Source organism: Pipistrellus kuhlii, unplaced genomic scaffold (assembly GCF_014108245.1).
Source record: "Pipistrellus kuhlii isolate mPipKuh1 unplaced genomic scaffold, mPipKuh1.p scaffold_m20_p_1, whole genome shotgun sequence".
NCBI lineage: Eukaryota > Metazoa > Chordata > Mammalia > Chiroptera > Vespertilionidae > Pipistrellus > Pipistrellus kuhlii.
The window spans coordinates 129,189,517-129,208,834 of record NW_023425404.1 but is presented as its reverse complement, the minus strand read 5'-3'; the positions used below and the strand labels follow the sequence as shown (position 1 = coordinate 129,208,834).

Here is a 19,318-nt window from a genome sequence, read left to right as displayed (position 1 = left end):
TCAGGCCTAAACTGGCAGTCGGACATCCCTCTCACAATCTGGGACTGCTGGCTTCTAACTGATCACCTGCCTGCCTGTATGATCACCCCTGTCTCTGCCTGCTGGCCTGGTTGCCCCTTACTGCCCCCTGCTGGCCTGGTTACCCCTAACTGCCCCCCTTTGCCAACTTGGTTGCCCCCGAATTACCCCCCCCCCCCCGGCATGGTCACCCCTCACTGCCCCTCACTGCCCCTCTCCCCCCATGGCCTGGACGCCCTTCACTCTCCTCCTCTGCCAGCCTGGTTGCCTCTCACTGCCCCCTCCCCCCTCCAGCCTGCTCACCCCATGCAGCCTGCTGTTTGGTCACATATTACCCTTTTATTATCAATTTGCATATTACTCATATGATCAATTTGCATATTACCCTTTTATTAGTACAGATTTATTTTTTAACTTGTTTCATGAGTGCATTTTCAAGCTTTTTATTTACTTAATTATATTAGGATGAACTCGTTTCTTCTATCTTTTTTTTTTTTTTTTATATATTTTATTGATATTTTACAGAGAGGAAGAGAGAGGGATAGAGAGGTGGAAACATCGGTGAGAGAGAACCCGGGACCTTTCAGTCCACAGGCCAACGCTCTATCCACTGAGCCAAACCGGTCTTGGCTTCTATCTTTTTTTTTATTTTATTGCATTTATTAGGATGCTGCTAGTTAACAATAATACAGGCTTCAGGTGCACAATTCTATACATTTCCTGTTTTTTTTCAACCTGCTGTTATTTATTTTAATGCTCAAGTTGTGCCAGTTTTAACTATTGAGTCTGCTTCTGAATCCTTTTGCTATGTCTCTTATCCTTCATTGAGCACTTTCTTGCTCTCCAGTAAAGCAAGATGCTCCAGGTTTATGTTGTCCTTATATCCCAGCCCTGGAATTAGCCCTTTCTCCAAGGAGCCATGGTTCCTTCTGGATGAGAGTGGTATTTAGAAGCAAATATCTGGATGCTAGATATGCTCATTGTTACAAGTGCTACTGTTCATGGGTCCCCTCGGAAAGAGTATGTACATTTACATAATAAGTGTAAAAATATAAATATGTAAAATTTAAAACATATACATTAAACATTTGCATCTTTGAAAAGTGATATTTATCTTGTTTCACTTATTTATATCTGCTTATAATTTTACATATAAAAACCACAATTCATACCAGCACTTCCATTACAGGATTTATTCTTATTTTCTTTGGTGCCATATGGTAGCTCTCTTCTTTAACAGGATACATTTGACTTCCATTCTTGATATATTTTATCAGTTTTCTTATGTGTGACAGTTTTGTCATCTGTGTCATCACCATTTCCCCTTCCTTACTGGATTTGGGTTCTAATACCTTGTTCTGAGCCTACCTATAATCAGAAGCCCTTTTCCCTCATTCAGGCTCTGAGACTCCATGTGCAGGCTCTGAGACTCCATGTGCAGGCTCTGAGACTCCATGTGCAGGCTCTGAGACTCTATGTGCAGGCTCTGAGACCCCAGGTGCAGGCTCTGAGACCCCAGGTGCAGGCTCTGAGACTCCATGCCGGCTGCCCCTATGCATGGATGCCCTCCAGCTACGCTGAGAGTCAGATGCCCCCTATCAGGCCACTCCTCTCCCCACTCCATGAGTGCCCTTTTCAGAATGACTCTGAATGAAGAAGTTTTTAAAAATATATATATATTTTATTGATTTTTTACAGAGAGGAAGGGAGAGGGATAGATAGCTAGAAATATTGATGAGAGAGAAACATTGACCAGCTACCTCCTGCACACCCCCTACCGGGGATGTGCCTGCAACCAGTGTACATGCCCTTGACTGGAATCAAACCTGGGACCCTTCAGTCCCCAGACCAATGCTCTATCCACTGAGCCAAACCGGTTTCGGCAGAATGAAGAAGTTTTAAGAATAAAAAATTAAATTAAATTTGTATCTGACAAACTGTGGTGAAAATAGAGCCCCAAAAACAAAAAGGTGGGAGAAAATATTTAAATTTACAGAAAATTTGTTAATAGAGGCCAAAAGGCAAAGAATTGTCTTCAAGGGTTTGAATGGAAATAGTTAATCTAGAATTCTATATCCTATAAACTATCATTTCAACAAAATAAAGTCTGAGAGACTTAAAGAATCTTATTAAAAGTTCTCTGGAAGAAAAAAATTGAACACAAAAGAAAGGATGCAAGAAAAAAAATGGAGAGCAAAATACTCAGAAATCTTATAGATGAATCTAACAAGTAGTAACTATATATAGTGCCAGGGGTCTTCAAACTACGGCCCGCGGGCCACATGCAGCCCGCAGAGGAGTCTGATCCGGCCCGCCAGGTTTTTTGGGCAGTGAGCGCAGCCGAGGTGTTACAGTAGGAATTAGTAGTTCATATAGTCCGGCCCTCCAGCTCTCTGAGGGACCGTGATCTGGCCCCCACTTTAAAAAGTTTGAGGACGCCTGAATATACCAATACTCATGATGACAATTTGGGGAGTTCCAAAAAATAAGGTAAAAATAGTTCCTTCTTAATGATGATTGATGCAACTTAGGATCTTTATCATTGTTCAGTAGAAGGGTAGAGAAATTAACTTTACACTCTAAACTACGAATATTTCAAAATGCACAAGGCAAACAGTAAAAGGATAGAGAAACAAACAAACATGTACTTCCAAATTAACAGCGGGTGAAAGAGTATAAAAAACATTAGTTCAATTGTCAGAAGACAAAAAGGAAGAAAGAAGCAAAGGAAAATCAGAATAAATAACACAAAATAAGATGGCAGATATCAAACTTTATGTGAAGTGATAAATGTAAACAGATTAAACTCAACAGTGAGAAGAACAGAATATATTAACAGATATTGAGGGTTTACTACCCATACATTTGTTATCATTGAAAACACTATTAAAAGCTGTAGTGAACAAAATTTTAACACGTAAGGAAGGAGTGAGGATGCAGAAGAAATGCTGAATAAGGAAATGGGTAAAATAATAAGCATAGAAAATGAATAAGAACTCAATAATTTAAAACCCTGTTTTATGGACCACTTAATGTGGAGTTCTATGGAACGTGTGAATCAAGCAAGTAAACCCTTCAGGTAGATCATTATTGTTTTGTTTTGAAGCTTGTTCTTGAGCTCATTAGTTTTCCACCCTGTGGTGTGTCATGATTTTTTTATAGAACCTCACACTGAGCTCCAAGCTTTTATAAAAATCTAACTGCCCAAAATAGCTCTCTTTTGAACTCTTCTGACTTCCCATTTATTAATTATAAGTAACGTACTTTTAAGCCAATATGTTCTAATATTTCAACATGTTGGTAACAGACTAGAGTGGACAAGCAAATTAGTCTAATATCTTCTCTCTGGATTGTGACTCTTCATTATTTGCTCTCAAAAGTACTTCCTTGTTGAAATGAAAAAAAGGGAGAGAAGAAAGGAAGGAAAAAAGGAAGGATGAAAAAAAATATCTACCAGAATATAATTTCAGGAGTCCTGCTGAGGTCAGACTCCAGAGAATGGGGGATTGACTGGCCTAAATGCCAAATGCTTAGAAGGGACTTAATTGTGACCTGGCTGAGAGAAAGATAGTTGAGATGTGGGAGTTATTGTCAGTTACTAGTCAGATGCTATATGTAGCACTTCTGTTTTAGTCATGTTGTGGATTAACTTCTTCGAATGTCTAGATCAAAAAGATTTATTTCAATAGTGATGATTCATGTAGTACCTGAGAGAGACTGAAGTATTTGTGTGCGCTACGAAATGGATTTTGATAGGAAGATTTAAAATCTAGAAGTCAGGCCGTGACCGGTTTGGCTCAATGGATAGAGTGTTGGCTTGGGGACTGAAGGGTCCTGGGTTCGATTCCGGTCAAGGGCATGTACCTTGGTTGCGGGCATATCCCCAGTAGGGGGTGTGCAAGAGGCAGCTGATCGATGACTCTCTTTCATCGATGTTTCTGACTCTCTATCTCTCTCCCTTCCTCTCTGTACAAAATCAATAAAATATATTTAAAAAAATAAAATAAAAAATAAAATCTAGAAGTCAGAAGAGTTCATCTAAAGGGTGGTAGTACATGATGAGTTGTGTGGGTTTTTTGGTGGGAAGATGAGAGTTAAGAGTTGACCATGAAACATAGGTAAACTGGACAGGGCTTCCAGGCAAGGGTGGGAATAAGTACAAAGGCAAGGAAGTATGCAACAGTGTGCCAAGTTCAAGAAATTGCAATATGTTTGGCATTTCTGGAATACAGGATTGGCGGGTAGGTGGTACTGGAGAATGATAAGGAATCATGCTGGGGAAATAGACAGGAATCAACTCATGGAACGTTTTACTCGGAATTGGTCTTTTTGCAAGGGAGAGCAAATAGACGTCTTTAAATTGAGAAATGGTTTGCTTTATGTGATTTTAGAAGATTGGAATAGATCTTAATCTGAACTGGATTGGTGGGAGAAGCCAGTGAGAAAGCGGTTACAATGGTTTAGGGGTGAGATGGTGAGGATCTGAGCTTAGGGCAGAAGAGGTGGAGCTAGAAAGGGGAGGTTGAATTTGAGGGCTCTGTGTGAAATAGAATCAGGCCTCAGTGACAATTTAATTGTAACTACTGGTCTACCAGTTCATCAAGGTAAGGAATAAAAGAGAGATTCGGGTCTATGGGGGAACAAGAAAAAACTCAGGTAAAGAGGTGTTAAGATCTGTGGCCTGTCAGGGTGTCTCCAGCAGGAAGCTTGTTGCTTGTGATGCCAAAATGTGTCTTTGTTTGATTCTGAACCTTAATGAAAATCTGCTTGGTTAGATGAAGACTACTACAAATCTGGGATTGTATTGAGTAAAGCAACATGAAGCAAAGAATATATTCCCGTCCCTAGCTGGTTTGGCTCAGTGGATATATATATATAGAGCGTTGGCCTGCGGACTGAAGGGTCCCGGGTTCGATTCTGGTGAGGGGCATATGCCCAGGTTGCCAGCTCAATCCCCAGTGTATGTGTGCACGTGTGTGTTGGGGGGCCTGCAGGAGGCAGCTGGTCAATGATTCTCTCTCATCATTGATGTTTCTATCTCTCTACCCCTCTCCCTTCCTCTATGAAATCAATAAAAATATATTTTTAAAAGGGGGGAGGGAGAGGAAATAAAATATTCCCCAAAGAAGTTTGAAAATACATTTTTAGGATCCTAAAATTGTTACAACTTTATCATTCAATCATCCTGAAGTGTATCCTAAAGGAAAAAATACAAAGATTTATGTGCAAAGATGATTAGAATCAGTTTAGTTGTAACGGTAAAAAGTTGAATACAGTACATAGAAAATAAACTGGAAGGTATACATCACTGTTAACTGTAATAATTTTAGATGTGGCATTACTAGCGATTTTTATTTTTTTATTTTGAGAGTATGTGATTTATGGATTTGCTAAAATGATCATGCATTCATTTCCAACTAGAAAAAATATGTAGAAGTAGTATATAAAATGTAAATGTCCAACAGTAGGTAAGTAGATTCTGATATATCCACAGGATAAATGGTTATAGAGCTGTTTAAATAAAATAAAATAATGAGACATTTTAAAATTAAATAGGTAAGTCTTATAAAACATTAATGTTCAGCTCTCAAATAATCCATTATGATCTTTTAAGCAATCCTATATAATATAATCCTAATATGCTAAGTGTCCGACCATTTATTCAACCTCTCGACCAGTCACTATGATGTGCACTGACCAGCAGGGGAGGCCCTCCAAATGGTAGGTTAGCTTGCTGCTAGGGTCCGGCCAATGGGGACTGGGTGAGACGGGCCAGACATGGACACGTCCTGGAGCCCTCCCACAGTCTCTCCCCTGCCCCTGTCATGCACCAGTGGGGTCCCTCGGCCTAACCTGCACCATCTCCCAATCTGGAACCCCTCGGGATGTCGGAGAGCCAGTTTTGGCCCAATCCTCACAGGCCAGGCCGGGAGACCCCACCGATGCATGAATCCATGCACTTTCCCTCTAGTCTATACATAAAGGCTGGCATAAAAGAATTCAGGTTGGTGGGATTGTGGATGCTTATTTTCTTTAGTCTCAAAAAAGTTTTCTGGTTTCTGTAGGGCTTTTGCTTATTATTTTTTCTACTTTTCATGAAATAGTCTGTTTTTTTCTTTCTTCTTTTCTACCACTTTAGAAACTACTAAGTAGTTTCCTTAAGTGGAAGAGGCTCCTGCCACTGCTGCTGTGCTCACCAGCTATGAACCCAGTTCCTGCATTGAGTGTCTGCCCCCTGGTGGTCAGTGTGCATCATAGCTACCATTTGTTCCACCATTGGGCCGAAACTGGCTCTCTAACATCCCCTGAGGAGTCCCAGATTGTGAGAGGGTGCAGGCCAGGCCAAGTGAAGGATCCCACCCGTGTAGGATCAGGGATGGGGAGGGATGGTGGCCGATTGGCCAGGATGTGTCTGGCCGATCTCACTCAGTCCCGGTTGGCCAGACCCCAGCAGCAAGCTAACCTACTGGTCAGAGCATCTTCCCCCTGGTGGTCAGTGCACGTCATAGCGAGTGGTTGAATGGCCTTAGCATATCATTAGCATATTACACTTTGGTTGAATGGACGTCTGGACACTTAGCATATTAGGCTTTTATTATATAGGATAGCTTTTTAGACAAAGTTTCAAGGTTTTCATTATCTTTTCCCTCCCCTGAACATGACAGGAACTTTCGTATGTTGTAGGAGTCCACTGAATATAATATACCAAATATTATTTAGCATTTTTGTACTAATAAACACAAACTAGTCTAATAATTTTAAACAATAATTTATTTACCAACATACTTTACAGCTTCGGTGTTTGTGTTTGTTTCCTGAGGCTTCCATTAACAAAGTACCTCAGACTGGGAGGGTTACACAGATTTTTTTACTCACAGTTTCTGGAAGCTGAGATGTCAGCAGTGTTGGTTTCTTCTAAGGCCTCACTCTTGCCGAAACCGGTTTGGCTCAGTGGATAGAGCGTCGGACTGCGGACTGAAAGGTCCTGGGTTTGATTCCGGTCAAGGGCATGTACCTTGGTTGTGGGCACATCCCTGGTGGGGGTTGTGCAAGAGGCAGCTGATCAATGTTTCTCTCTCATCGATGTTTCTAGCTTTCTATCCCTCTCTCTTCCTCTCTGTAAAAACTCAATAAAATATATTAAAAAAATAAAATAAAAAATAAGGCCTCACTCTTTGGCTTGTCGATGGTCATTGTTAGGGTTTGGCCATTGATGCGGGTTGTGAAAGAATTCACAACTAAAAGAGATGCAGAGAGGGAGTTTATTATCCTTCCCAAGAGAGCTAGTCAATACAGGGCAGGCAATAAAGAGTAGCCTGTTCTTTTAAGTAGACTGTTGCTAAATGACAATGAAGGCAGGGGAATTCTGTTGAGGTTGAGTAGATATCTGGGGTTGTCTTGAAAAGTTAGTTTGTTGCTTTCCAAGAGACAGTCCAGCAGTACTTAGGAGGTGTCTTAGTGTTTTTCCCAAGCCTGTAAAACATACTTAGAGTAAAAGTTACAAAAAGAGGTTTATTTGAAGGGGAAGAGGATAGCGAACTTTCTACTAACTGGAAACACCTTGGTGCAAGTTATCCCTGAGATGTGAAAACAGCAGGGAAGAGATGGATGCAAGAATGTAGCCTTGCTTCTGAGAATGACAGCCTGCAGCTGCCTTTTATGCATTTGGAATTAAGAAGGGGCGGTAAGGAAGATTACATAAAGGGGAGGAAGGTAGGCCAGAAATTCTCTATGGCCGAAACCGGTTTGGCTCAGTGAATAGACTGAAGGGTCCCAGGTTCGATTCCTGTCAAGGGCATGTACCTTTGTTGCGGACATATCCCCAGTGGGGGGAAAAGGTAGGGTGGTGCAGAAGGCAGCTGATCGATGTTTCTCTCTCATCAATGTTTCTAACTATCTCCCTTCCTCTCTGTAAAAAATCAGTAAAATATATTTACAAAAAAAAAAAAAAAGAAAAAAAAGAAAGAAAAGAAAAGAAATTCTCTATGATTGGATTACAGGATAGTTAACAGGATTGTGTTCTCTTGAGGGTGGTCTGAAAAAGAGACATTTCAATGGACAGGGCTAGTTTAAGGCAAAGTTTAACCATTTACTAAGTCATGCCTGAGTCATGACTATCCAACGTGACCTGCCCAGGTACAAATTTATGACCAGATCACCCTTTAAGGTTACTTGTGGTTAGATTTCTTATAGACCTCCTTTACTATCCACAGCTTTATAATATGAAGGGACCAAGCAGATGTTATATCCAACTAAAAGGAAAAATAAAATGGCACAAATGTTAAGGAAAAAAGATTGGTAAGATGTATTGCAAAGGATATAAAACTGGTATTTCCATAGTGGGGAGGAAGTCCCTTCGATCACTACCAGGTTGGACAGAATTTACATACCTACCAGTTTCCTCCAGTTAACAAATAGTTGCAAAGTGCCTCCAGCCCCTCCTGCCAGTGAGCCATGGAGTTGGTGGCACAGTAACGTCTGAGGTGTGAGGACTGCGGGGCCAGCGGTGTCTGTGGGCGACCTGCCGAAGTTTGGAAAGAAATTCCAGTCTGAGAAGGCAGCAGGCTCGGGGTCCAAGAGCACGCAGTTGGAGCATGCCTGGTGCTTGGTGCGAAGCAAGTACAACAATGACATCCGTAAAGGCAATGCACGGCAGGAGGAGCTGTTGCTCAAAGGGAGCAACGAGGAGCCGCGGGATTATGCCTTCTACCTGGCCGTGGGGAACTGCCGGCTCAAGGAATATGAAAAGGCCCTACAGTATGTGCGAGGGCTGCTGCGGACAGAACCCCAGAACAACCAGGCCAGAGACCTGGAACGGCTCATCGACAAGGCCGTGAAGAAAGGTGGACTGGTGGGCATGGCTATTGTTGGAGGCATGGCCCTGGGTGTGGCGGGACTGGCTGGACTCGTCGGGTTTGCTGTATCCAAGTCCAAATCCTGAATGAGACTGCCCCTCTGCCTCTGCCCAGGGCCACACGGGAGCCCAGGGAGAACACGCAGAGAGGGGCCCATCCATTCTCGCCGTGTCCCTTCCTTCTCCTGCACCCATCACTGTCCTCTGCGGCCCCAGCCTCCTCTCCCCTGAGATCTGTCCTCTAGCTCCAGACCGTGTGCTGCTTTAGGATGAGTGTAAATAAAATTGGGCTTTGACTTGCGGGGAAAAAAAAAAAAATTGCCTCCAAACCAATGAACAGGGATAAACTGTGATCACTTGGAAACGTGCTGTGGACAATGCATAAGCTCCCACTGGATAAGCTTTTCCTGAGGAACCCAGAACCCCCTTGGCTGTCCGCTTGAGCCTGCCTATCACATTGTGTTTCTCTTTTGTTTTGGGGACAAGGAAAGACATTGTTTTTGAGCATGGAGCACAGGGGTCCTTTACTTGGATAGAGATTGCATCTTCGTTTTCTTAATAAAAAAGTATTTAATCTAAATGGTGACATTACTCTAGGAGCAACCTGATCTTGTTACTTGGCCCCAATGTGTAATCATACATTTCCTTTCACTAATGGCTGCTCTCCTTTTACTTTGAAACTCAAACAGATCTCTCTCGTGTTAATATTTTCTCTCTCTCTCAATACATTTTATTGATTTTGTACAGAGAAGAAGGGAGAGAGAGAGAGCTAGAAACATCGATGAGAGTCATCAATCAGCTGCCTCTTGCACACCCCCGACTGGGGATATGCCCGCAACCAAGGTACATGCCCTTGACCGGAATTGAACCCGGGACTCTTAAGTCCCCAAGCCGACGCTCTATCCACTGAGCCAAACCAGTCTTGGCGTACTTGATATATCTTGAAGCTGTAATCCCATCTTAGTTCTGACTGCAAAGCCTGTACTTTTTCCACTAGATTGTCAGGGCCAGCAGGAAAGAGGAAAAGGTCCTTAAGTTGGACCTTGAGAGAATAACAGTTTGTTAGATAGAAGTAGATAAAGAAAGCACAAAGCACATTTGCCTGGGGCCCAAATTCCTAAGGCATGGAATAAAGAATAAGTGTTAAAGCTGGGGGGTGAGTTAGCCTTTAGGCGTGTGTTTTGCACTTGCTTAATGCTTTGTTTTAATCTTTACATCAGCTCTGCGAGATAGATGTTGCTATCCTCACGTAACCCTTGAGAAAACTGTTTGAAGTACAGAGTGGCCCCACTTATAACTTATCTGGAATGGCTCAGCTTTAAGTGGCTGAATTAAATTTAGAAATCCTTTCTTTTCAACCCTGGGGTCTTTATTCTTTCTACTTCATATAAGGCTTAGGGGTTTTAACAGGGATGTAAAGTGACTAGAATTGGATTTAGGAAACACAATGATGAAGGGGAAGCCGGAGTCAACTTTTGACCTGATACTTTCATTGGAAGGCCTGAACCCAGCACTAAAATGTGGAATTAAATGCAGAAACTTAAGTGCTTTGAAAGCCATCAAGGGTCAGCTACTCGTGATGTGGTCTGTACATCTGCAACTTCAGTATGATCCTGGGGCTTATTAAAAATGCAGTACGATCCTGGGGCTTATTAAAAATGCAAATTATTGCCAAGACTGGTTTGGCTCAATGGATAGAGCGTCGGCTTGGGGACTGAAGGGTCCTGGGTTCGATTCCGGTCAAGGGCATGTACCTTGGCTGCGGGCATATCCCCAGTAGGGGGTGTGCAAGAGGCAGCTGATCGATGACTCTCTCTCGTCGATGTTTCTAACTCTCTATCTCTCTCCCTTCCTCTCTGTACAAAATCAATAAAATATATATTAAAAAAAAGAGAGAGAGACATGTTTGACTTTAAAAAAATGCAAATTCTATACACTCTGACCTTAGACTTATTAGAACAAAAATCCCTGGGTGTGGAGTCCAGGAATCTGAGTTGTAAGCAAGCCCTCCAGGTGATTGTTAGTCACACAAATGCTTGAGAAAGCCCTGATAATTTTCTCTGGCCACTCTGCCTTTCAGCATTTTCTGGTGTTACCAGCAAGACCACGAGACCTCACTTCTTGTCTTCTTGAAGGAAAGAGTTCAATCAAGGGACAAATTGCAGCAAAACAAGCCAGAATTTATTGGCCACAAAAGAACACATTTCCTTAGAACAGTGAACTAAGGAAGGGCATAGAGGAAGCAACAGGAGAGCTTAGGTGGGGCTGCTTTGGCTCACGGGGAAGTCAGAGAACAAGGGCTTTGGAGACAGGTTCAGGGGTTTAGCCCAGAGCAAAATGCCGCTGCCCATTGCTCCTCTGGTTGCAAGTCTTGTGGGGCCTGTTAGAGTTCAGGGGATGCATACCTGTGTGGGGAGGTGAGGGGAGAGGGGATCGCACGGGCATGCTCGCCTGAGGGAGAGGGAGGGATGAGTCCTTGGCGTTGAAGGTGTTTATCTCTCTCTTGCAGGTGGGAATCTTAGGAGAGGTCTCTGGGGAGGGTCTCCATATAACATCAGCTTTCCAGGTGTGCTCTTTCAGGGTTAGGTTCTCCACTGATTGGTCAGCACCAGGGCTGAAGTCATAAGTAAATGTAGCTGGTCCTGAGGCAGTCACTGAGTCACTTGAGTTTGCTGCTTTTGTGGGCCTGGAGCTGAAATACAATTGAGGCCTAGATGTTTTCTTTAGGGAGGAAAAAGTCAGAGGGTCTAAATCCCATGACCAGCAAAATGCTAGTGGAGAAAAAGTTTACAAGGTCCTTGCTTTCCAAGCTTTGCCCCTTTCTAGGCATCCAGAGCTTTCTGCACTGGTGAGTTTCTGCACCTGGCCCATTGTCCCTGCTCTGCTCATGTCTTTCTGTCTCTGTAACACTGGTTGTCAAAAGGGTGCAACTTTTTTTAAAAAAATTAATTAATTATATTTATTATAAATTTCTTTATTGATTATGGTATCACATAATTGTCCTCATCCCCCCATTCCCATCCCAAACCCCTCCCCACATATGCCCACCCCCTGTTGTCAATGACCATTGGTTAGGCTTATATGCATGCACACAAGTCCTTTGGTTGATCTCTCCCTCTTTACCCCCACCTTCCCCTACCTTCTCTCTGAGGTCTGACAGTCTGATCACTGCTTCTCTGTCTCCAGGTTTGTTTCTGTTCATCCATTTATGTTGTTCACTATTTCCCCTAGATGCGTTAGATCATGAGATACAGGGAATTCCCTTATAAGGACCGAAACTGAGACAAGTCACAATGGTTATGCTGAGAGGCAAATGAATCAGTCTGTAGTGAGTTCCTTCTGGGCCAATAGTTTTTTTGAGTCCCCATTTCAATGTCAAACAGTTCCTTATGTGTACGTGTCAGCCATGGTATTTCTGATCTGGATGGTGGAAAAACGGTGGTGATGCAGGTCTGACGTCTCTGGTTTGGTCCTGGGCATCCTTCAGCAACACGCAGCTGCTGTCTGCTGGTATGGCGAGGTGTTGTCAGCATCTTTCATCTCTGAACGGTTTCTCCTCTGTCTTCATGGCTGGAGCACTCCTGTCAATTCCTTTCTGTTGCAGGAATCCACATGGTCTCAGAGTTGTTTTAGCTGCGTGATGGTGTGTCTTTGGAGGTGGAGATCCCAGTGTCCGCGGGTCTGCAGCTGGGGTAGCAGGATATTGGCTGCAGTGTGTGCTGGGTCGTGGAGCAGTTCGAAGGCCTGTCTTGTTGGTGATGTTGATGAGTTTCTCAAAAGGGTGCATCTTAAAATGATTTCCTTGATAGTAGATCAGAAACTTCATCTCACATTAAATAATAAGTACTTTATGATGAGAAATTATCATTATTGTTATCTAGGAACCTGACTCATATACTGTCTTTAATACCTTTAGCATTGTACAGTCTTCAGCATAGACATTCACTCATATACAAAAGTGATAATAGATAGAAAAAAATGTGGAAGGATGCACATCAAGCCATTGCCAAAGAAAAAGTTATTCCTGGCACGTGGTATAGAACAGGAGGGTAGACAACAGGGGGACTTTGCAACGAGAGAGAGATTCAGTCAAGTCCAAATACGAGGAAAAGTCATGATTTATATCTGAAGAGCACAGTGGGGTTTGGTAGATCTTTGCTACACTGACCTAACAGGATTCTTGCTGAAGGCAGACTAGGGTGATCAGATAATACTTGGGAGATGGTGGAGGATGAAGAATTTGGTCAGGTTTGGAGGGTTCTGTCTAAACCAACTTGACAGGATTCTTGCTGAAACTGGGTTCTTGGAGGACACGCCCAAGGACGGGGCTCAGTGACGCTCACAGGACCTGAGCCAGATTTGGCCAAAGAGAGTCTTTGTCTCCACTAGCAGTGATTACCTCAGGGGGGAAGTTAGGGATTGTGGTGAAGTAAAGGGAAGGGACTTTTATATTAGCCTTTATACGTGGAGATAATTTATATCGTTAAATATTTTAAGAGAGCCCTAGCTGATTTCGCTCAGTGGATAGGGCGTCAGCTTGCGAACTCAAGGGTCCCAGGTTCCAAGGGCATGTACCTTGGTTGTGGGCACATACCCAGTGGGGAGTGTGCAGGAGGCAGATGATTGATATTTCTAACTCTCTATCCATCTCCTTTCTCTCTGTAAAAATATCAATAAAATATATTTTAAAAATATTTTAAGAGATTTTGGTAGAGAATTAATTCTGACATATTTTCAAATGGATACTAAAAGTAATTGATAGTATTGCAATATCCATTATCAAACTTGGAGAATCTCTACATATTTTTTTGAGAGTTGCATCTATTCTAAGAAATAATCAGCTTTTTTCCTTCTCATGTAGTAGTGAGTTACAGTTTTAGAAATAATATTCAAATGAACAGCCTGAATGTGACATATGACATTTTGTTGAAACTAATTGCCGAGGTATGTTTAATACTAGAAATAAGTATTTGCATGTTTTGTTTTTATTATTGATGGGATTGCTTTGATTTTGAGCATAATGGAGCATTATTTGAGTCCGTGTCATTTCACTTTGTAGCAGTGAACATATTTTTAACTACTTATTCATCATTTTAAACATGTAAAGGAAAACACTCAATTTGTGATTTCTAAAATAGTAGAAAAGCAGAAAGACTAGAATGAACTTTTTCATGGAAAGTAGAAAAAAAGCTAAAAGCCCTATCTATCTATCTATCTATCTACCTACCTACCTATCTATAAAATCCTAAGCGACCATACAACCATTCGACCGTCTGACCGGTAGCTATGACATGCACTGACCACCAGGGGGCAGATGCTCAACTCAGGAGTTGCCAAGCTGTGGTGACTTGGCAGCAGCGGTTCTCAGGTGACGCGCCTGTGAACCAGAGAGGAGGGAGCCTGATTCTAGGACCCCTCGGGATGTCAGAGAGCCGGTTTTGGCCTGATTCCCCACAAGCCAGGCAGAGAACCTCACCTGCTGGAGGGACCTTGTTCACTCCGCAGATGCCCTTGGAACCGCAGTACTGCCTGCTAGAGGTTGGCCCCAGGACGTGTCTGGCCCATCTTACCCAGCCCTGTCCTGCTGGCCACCTTCTAATTAATTTCCTTCTAATGTGCATGAATCCGTGCACTGGGCACTAGTAGAAACCAGCAAACTGTCAGCAGAGCTTTCTGTGATGAAGAAAATGCTCTCTTCCTGGGCTGTCCAGCGGCAGCCACTCTGCATAAAGAGCTATGAAGCACTGAAAATTTGGCTAAGGTGACTGAGAAACTGAATTTTGAGGGTTACTTAATTTTAATTAATTTAAATATAAATGGCCACATGCGACTAGTGACTACCAAATCGAACAACACAGATCTACCAAGGGCAGTCCTTAGCAAAGTGTGCTGAGCAGGAGAATCACCTGGGGATCTTGTGAAACTGCAGATCCTAATCCAGTCAGTCTGGGCCGGGTCTGTGATTCTGCATTGCTAATCAGCTCCTAGGGCGTGCTCATGCCTGTGGCCCAGGGACACGACCTGAAGAAGCAAATACCTGGAACGTACTTGCCTCCATTTATTTTAGATGATCTCCTAAAAGGAAGATCCAAATTTAAAAATTCTCTCAGCACTCTAGCACTTTTCAGAGTTCTCTCACCCGAGGCGAGAACCTGGTCCTGGTGTCAGTGCTGCACGCACCCTAGTAGCAGGCAGCCAGCCCTGCAGCGGGAAAGGGTGAGGGAGCTCCCCCAGGGCGCACCCAGGCCTGTGCAGGAAGCTGGATTTTTTCATTATGCTTGCCACATAAGGTCAAAAGGAATCTTAGGGTAAAGGTACTTACTTCAACTTTCTCACTTTTTCTAAAAGAAAAAAATTTATCTTACAGGTTTTGTGTGTGAAGCTGAGTGGAAGGCTGAAATGCTATCAAGCACATTTTTACAGCACAGTGGCGCCACCTGATGGTAAGCTTCCAGAGCAGGTCTTTGATTCCTATGCTGATTTATTGCTATTCTTTCAAATCAAACGAGAGTGTGAGTTTTGAGCAAAACAGACTTTTCTTGCATCCCCCACCCCGTGCCACCCCGCATCTGGCTCCGTTCAGTTCCTCCCTTTCTGTTCCCCAGACATCTCTGATGTCTTTTGGCAAACCCCCGCCCCAGCACTCAGAACAGTTGCAGATGAAGGAGAAACGTTTCTTCCCTCAAAAATGTAACTCTTGCCGGGACCGGTTTGGCTCAATGGATAGAGCGTAGGCTTGGGGACTGAAGGGTCCCGGGTTCGATTCCAGTCAGGGGCATGTGCCTTGGTTGCAGGCGCATCCCCGGTGGGGGTGTGTGCAAGAGGCAGCTGATCGATGACGCTCTCTCATCGATGTTTCTAACTCTCTATCTCTCTCCCTTCCTCTCTGTACAAAATCAATAAAATATATTTTTTTAAAAACACACACACAAAAACGTAACTCTTTACCCAGGAAGACTCTAAGGTAATCATAATAAAGTGTGATATGTGCTATGATAAAAAAACATCATAGAATGGGAGGGAAATCTGTAAACTGTCGTATGGTGAAGGCACTACAGGAGCCATGCAAATGATGACAGGAATTCAGAGGCTTATGAATACATGGCTAAGCATTCCTATTAGAGGTTTTGATTTTAAAGTTATCTTTATAAAAAGTAAAATTTACCTGTTTTTGTATTGTCTTTTTTTTCCTTAACAGAAGTAACAGTTAGTTACAGACATGGCCTTCCCTTGATAACACTCACGTTGCCATCCAGAAATGAGCGCTGTCAGTTTGTGGTCAAACCAATGTTATCAACAGTTGGTTCGTTTCTTCAGGACATACAAAATGAAGATAAAGGTATCAAAAATGCAGCCGTCTTCACCACAGGTAGATATGTCTATATATTTTTTTTCAACTTTGTCTTTTTCTCTTTTTCCTTTGTTTTGCTTCTTTACTTTCTAAGGAAGAAATTGATTCTTTAATTATATTTCCATCCCCATTTATCCCAACTGTACACTTCCCACCTCCGCCCATCGCAGTCACCACACTGTTGTCTGTGCCCATGAGTTCTTGCTCTTCTTTTTTCTTTTTTTGCCCAATCCTTCCACCTCCCACACAACACCTCCCCACTAAAGTTGTCTGCCTGCTCTCTATCGACGAGCCTGTCTCTGTTTTGCCTGCTAGTTCAGTTAATTAAATTTCACAAATGAGTGAAATCACAGGTACTTGTCTTTCTCTGACGGGATTATTTCACTTAGCATCATGATATCCAGGTCCATGCATGCTGCTGCACAGGGTACACTTTTCTTTCTTCTTACAGCTGAGTACTATTTCATTGAATAAATGTGTCACACTTTTTTATCCACTCATCTACTGATCCAAATCTTGCTATTGTAAATAACGCTGCATATATTCTTTCAAATTAGTGTTTTGGGTTTCTTCAGATAAATTCCCTGAAGTGGAATTGTTGGGTTACAAGGCAGTTTCATTTTTAATTTTTTGAGATGATTCTTTATATCATAAATGGTTGGTATTCACTGAGACCTTTTAGAATCAGTAATATTAAAAAATAACTATTGAATAAATTTAGTGCAAGTTTTGATTACTCATTTCATAAACTTAGCCATGAGTAAATTTTATTTTATTTTGTTTTATATTTGAATTTTTATGAGTTTATTTGAGCCAAAACTCAGCCCTGAGAAAATTTTAGTGACACGGTCATCAGTGTGTAATTTTTAGCAAAACTTAAATAATATGTAAAAATGTAGTTTCAATGATTAAAATCCAGTGAACAATTAAAATACACAAATACTTTATTATCTTTGTTATAGAGCACTTTCAATCTAGTATGTTTTTTGATAGAATTGGTTCTCAGGAAGAATATACTTTAAAATATATATATTTTATTGATTTTTTACAGAGAGGAAGGGAGAGGGATAAAGAATTAGAAACATCGATGAGAGAGAAACATGGATCAGCTGCCTCCTGCACACCCCCTACCAGGGATGTGCCCACAACCAAGGTACACGCCCTTGACCGGAATCGAACCTGGGGCCTTTCAGTCTGAAGGCCAATGCTGTATCCACTGAGCCAAACCGGTTTCAGCAGAATATACTTTTTTTAAAAATGGAACACTTAACAAATTTGTGTGTCATCCTTGTGCAGGGGCCATGCTTAAGTTCTTTGTACCATTCCCATTTTAGTCTGTGTACTGCCAAAGCGAGCACTACATAGTTTTAAAAACCAGACTAGGAGGTTAATCATTTAGACATTTTAAATTTAAAATATGGCTTTTAGCCTGGTCGGTGTGGTTCAGTGATTGAGCGTCGACTTATGAACCAGGAGGTCACAGTGCATTCCCAGTGAGGGCACAGGCCTGGGTTGCAGAACATCATCATTGATGTTTCTATCCCTCTCCCTCTTTTTGAAATCAACGAAAACATATTTAAAATGTAGATTTTATGTCCTTGTGATCTGACATGGCCTTAGACCTGCTGCCCTTAAAATAGAATGTAGGATTGTTTATTCTTTATAAATGAATAAATTGGCATTGTTATTTTATGGTAGTATTCCATGCTTAGAATAAGCTTACTTAAAAGTTGAAAACTGCTACAGTTTTGGAAAGGAAATAAACATTCTTCTCCCCTATCCAAGTTCAGAACTAATAAAGGATAGATATAGAAGTTGGAAAAAATCAAGATTAATTACTCAACAAATATTTATTGAGCACCTAACTTATACCATGTACTATTCTAGAGGTGAGAGGTAGAGCAAAGAAAAACTCCTGCTCTTGTGGAGTATACATTTTAAAGGGATAAATAAAAAAGGTGAAAAAGAAAAAAAAAAAAAAATATATATATATAAAGAGGTAACATGCAAATTGTCCAGGATGCCATAACATCATGACCGCTCAGGAGGAGGTTGCATGTGCAGGTGGGTGGGAGGGGACTGCATGAGCGGTGAGGCAAGCCACAGATGGCACAGGCCTGGAGAGAACAGGGCCTGCCAGCCATGGTGCCCTGGCGGTTCCACCTCTTCATGTGAGCTGCAGAGAAAACACCTTTTCTGACCCTCATTGACTAAGCTCCCGGCACATCTCCACTCGCAGTGTTCTTGGTAACTTGCGTAATAAGAATCCAAGAAGGTGATCTAGGGCTTTTCCACCTCTGCCTGGAGGAAAAAACGAAGGTCCGCTGCTGGAGGGGCTAAGAAATGCCATTTCCTGCCCTAGCCGGTCTGGCTCAGTGGATAGAGCCTCGGCCTGCTGACCGCAGGGTCTGGGTTCGATTCTGATCGGGGTCATGTGCCTGGGCTGCGGGCTCCTCCCTGGCCAGGGCCCAGGACAGGGCTCACGCAGGAGGCAACCAATCGAAGTGTCCCTCTCACACTGTTTCTCTCATCTTTCCCTCTCTCTTCCATGCTCTCTAAAAATCAATGGAAAAATATCCTCAGGTGAGGAAAAGAAAGAAGAAAAGAAGGGAGAGAGGGAGGGAGGGAGGGAAGGGAAAGAAAGAAAGGAAGAAAGGAAGAAAGAAAGAGAAAGGAAGGAAGGAGGGAGGGAGGGAGGGAGGGAGGGAAGGAAGGAAGGAAGGAAGGAAGGAAGGAAGGAAGGAAGGAAGGAAGGAAGGAAGGAAGGGAGGAGAAAGATATCATATCCTATGAAAGAGACATCTTGAAAATGCTTAAAGAAAGTCATTGTTTAGTGGTGAAGGGACTGGACTCCGTGGCGGCTGGTAGTGGCAGCAGCAGCATGGTGATGGAGGCGGTGTCTTCCCGTGATCAGCCCGCTGGCCTCCCTCGGGGAGCGGCCCTAAGTCGTCAGTAGGACATCCCCTGAGGGCTCCCAGACTGTGAGAGGGTCAGGCTGGGCTGAGGGACCCCCCTTTCCCAGTGCACGAATTTTTGTGCACTGGGCTTCTAGTATTAGCTGAGGGAAATGGGGAAAATAAAGCAGAGTGAGGTGG

General features: G+C 42.7%; 2 protein-coding genes and 1 non-coding gene across 3 annotated transcripts in view; 2 read left to right on the top strand and 1 right to left on the bottom strand.

Annotated features, from left to right (window-relative positions):
* MCUB (mitochondrial calcium uniporter dominant negative subunit beta) overlaps positions 1-19,318 on the top strand; it is an 89,278-nt gene that overhangs the window by 49,967 nt on the left and 19,993 nt on the right. The window contains exons 2-3 of the mRNA XM_036409099.2: positions 15,240-15,315; positions 16,071-16,241. Of these exons, the coding sequence (XP_036264992.2) occupies positions 15,240-15,315; positions 16,071-16,241 (247 nt within the window). The remainder of the gene's footprint in view (positions 1-15,239; positions 15,316-16,070; positions 16,242-19,318) is intronic.
* LOC118720831 (mitochondrial fission 1 protein-like) lies at positions 4,193-9,174 on the top strand. The gene is made up of 2 exons (XM_045574731.1): positions 4,193-4,259; positions 8,502-9,174. The coding sequence occupies exons 1-2, from the start codon at positions 4,193-4,195 to the stop codon at positions 8,957-8,959; spliced, it is 525 nt and encodes a 174-aa protein (XP_045430687.1). The 3' UTR covers positions 8,960-9,174.
* LOC118710007 lies at positions 17,475-17,581 on the bottom strand. Its single transcript, XR_004985240.1, has one exon. It is a non-coding gene; the product is annotated as a U6 spliceosomal RNA (small nuclear RNA).

Excerpts from the sequence above, each read along its gene's own strand:
- LOC118720831 (XM_045574731.1), top strand. The coding sequence starts at position 4,193 with ATGCAACAGTGTGCCAAGTTCAAGAAATTGCAATATGTTTGGCATTTC. Across the intron at positions 4,260-8,501 it reads CTGGAATACAGGATTGGCGG|GTGTGAGGACTGCGGGGCCA; the intron begins GTAGGTGGTACT and ends GTAACGTCTGAG.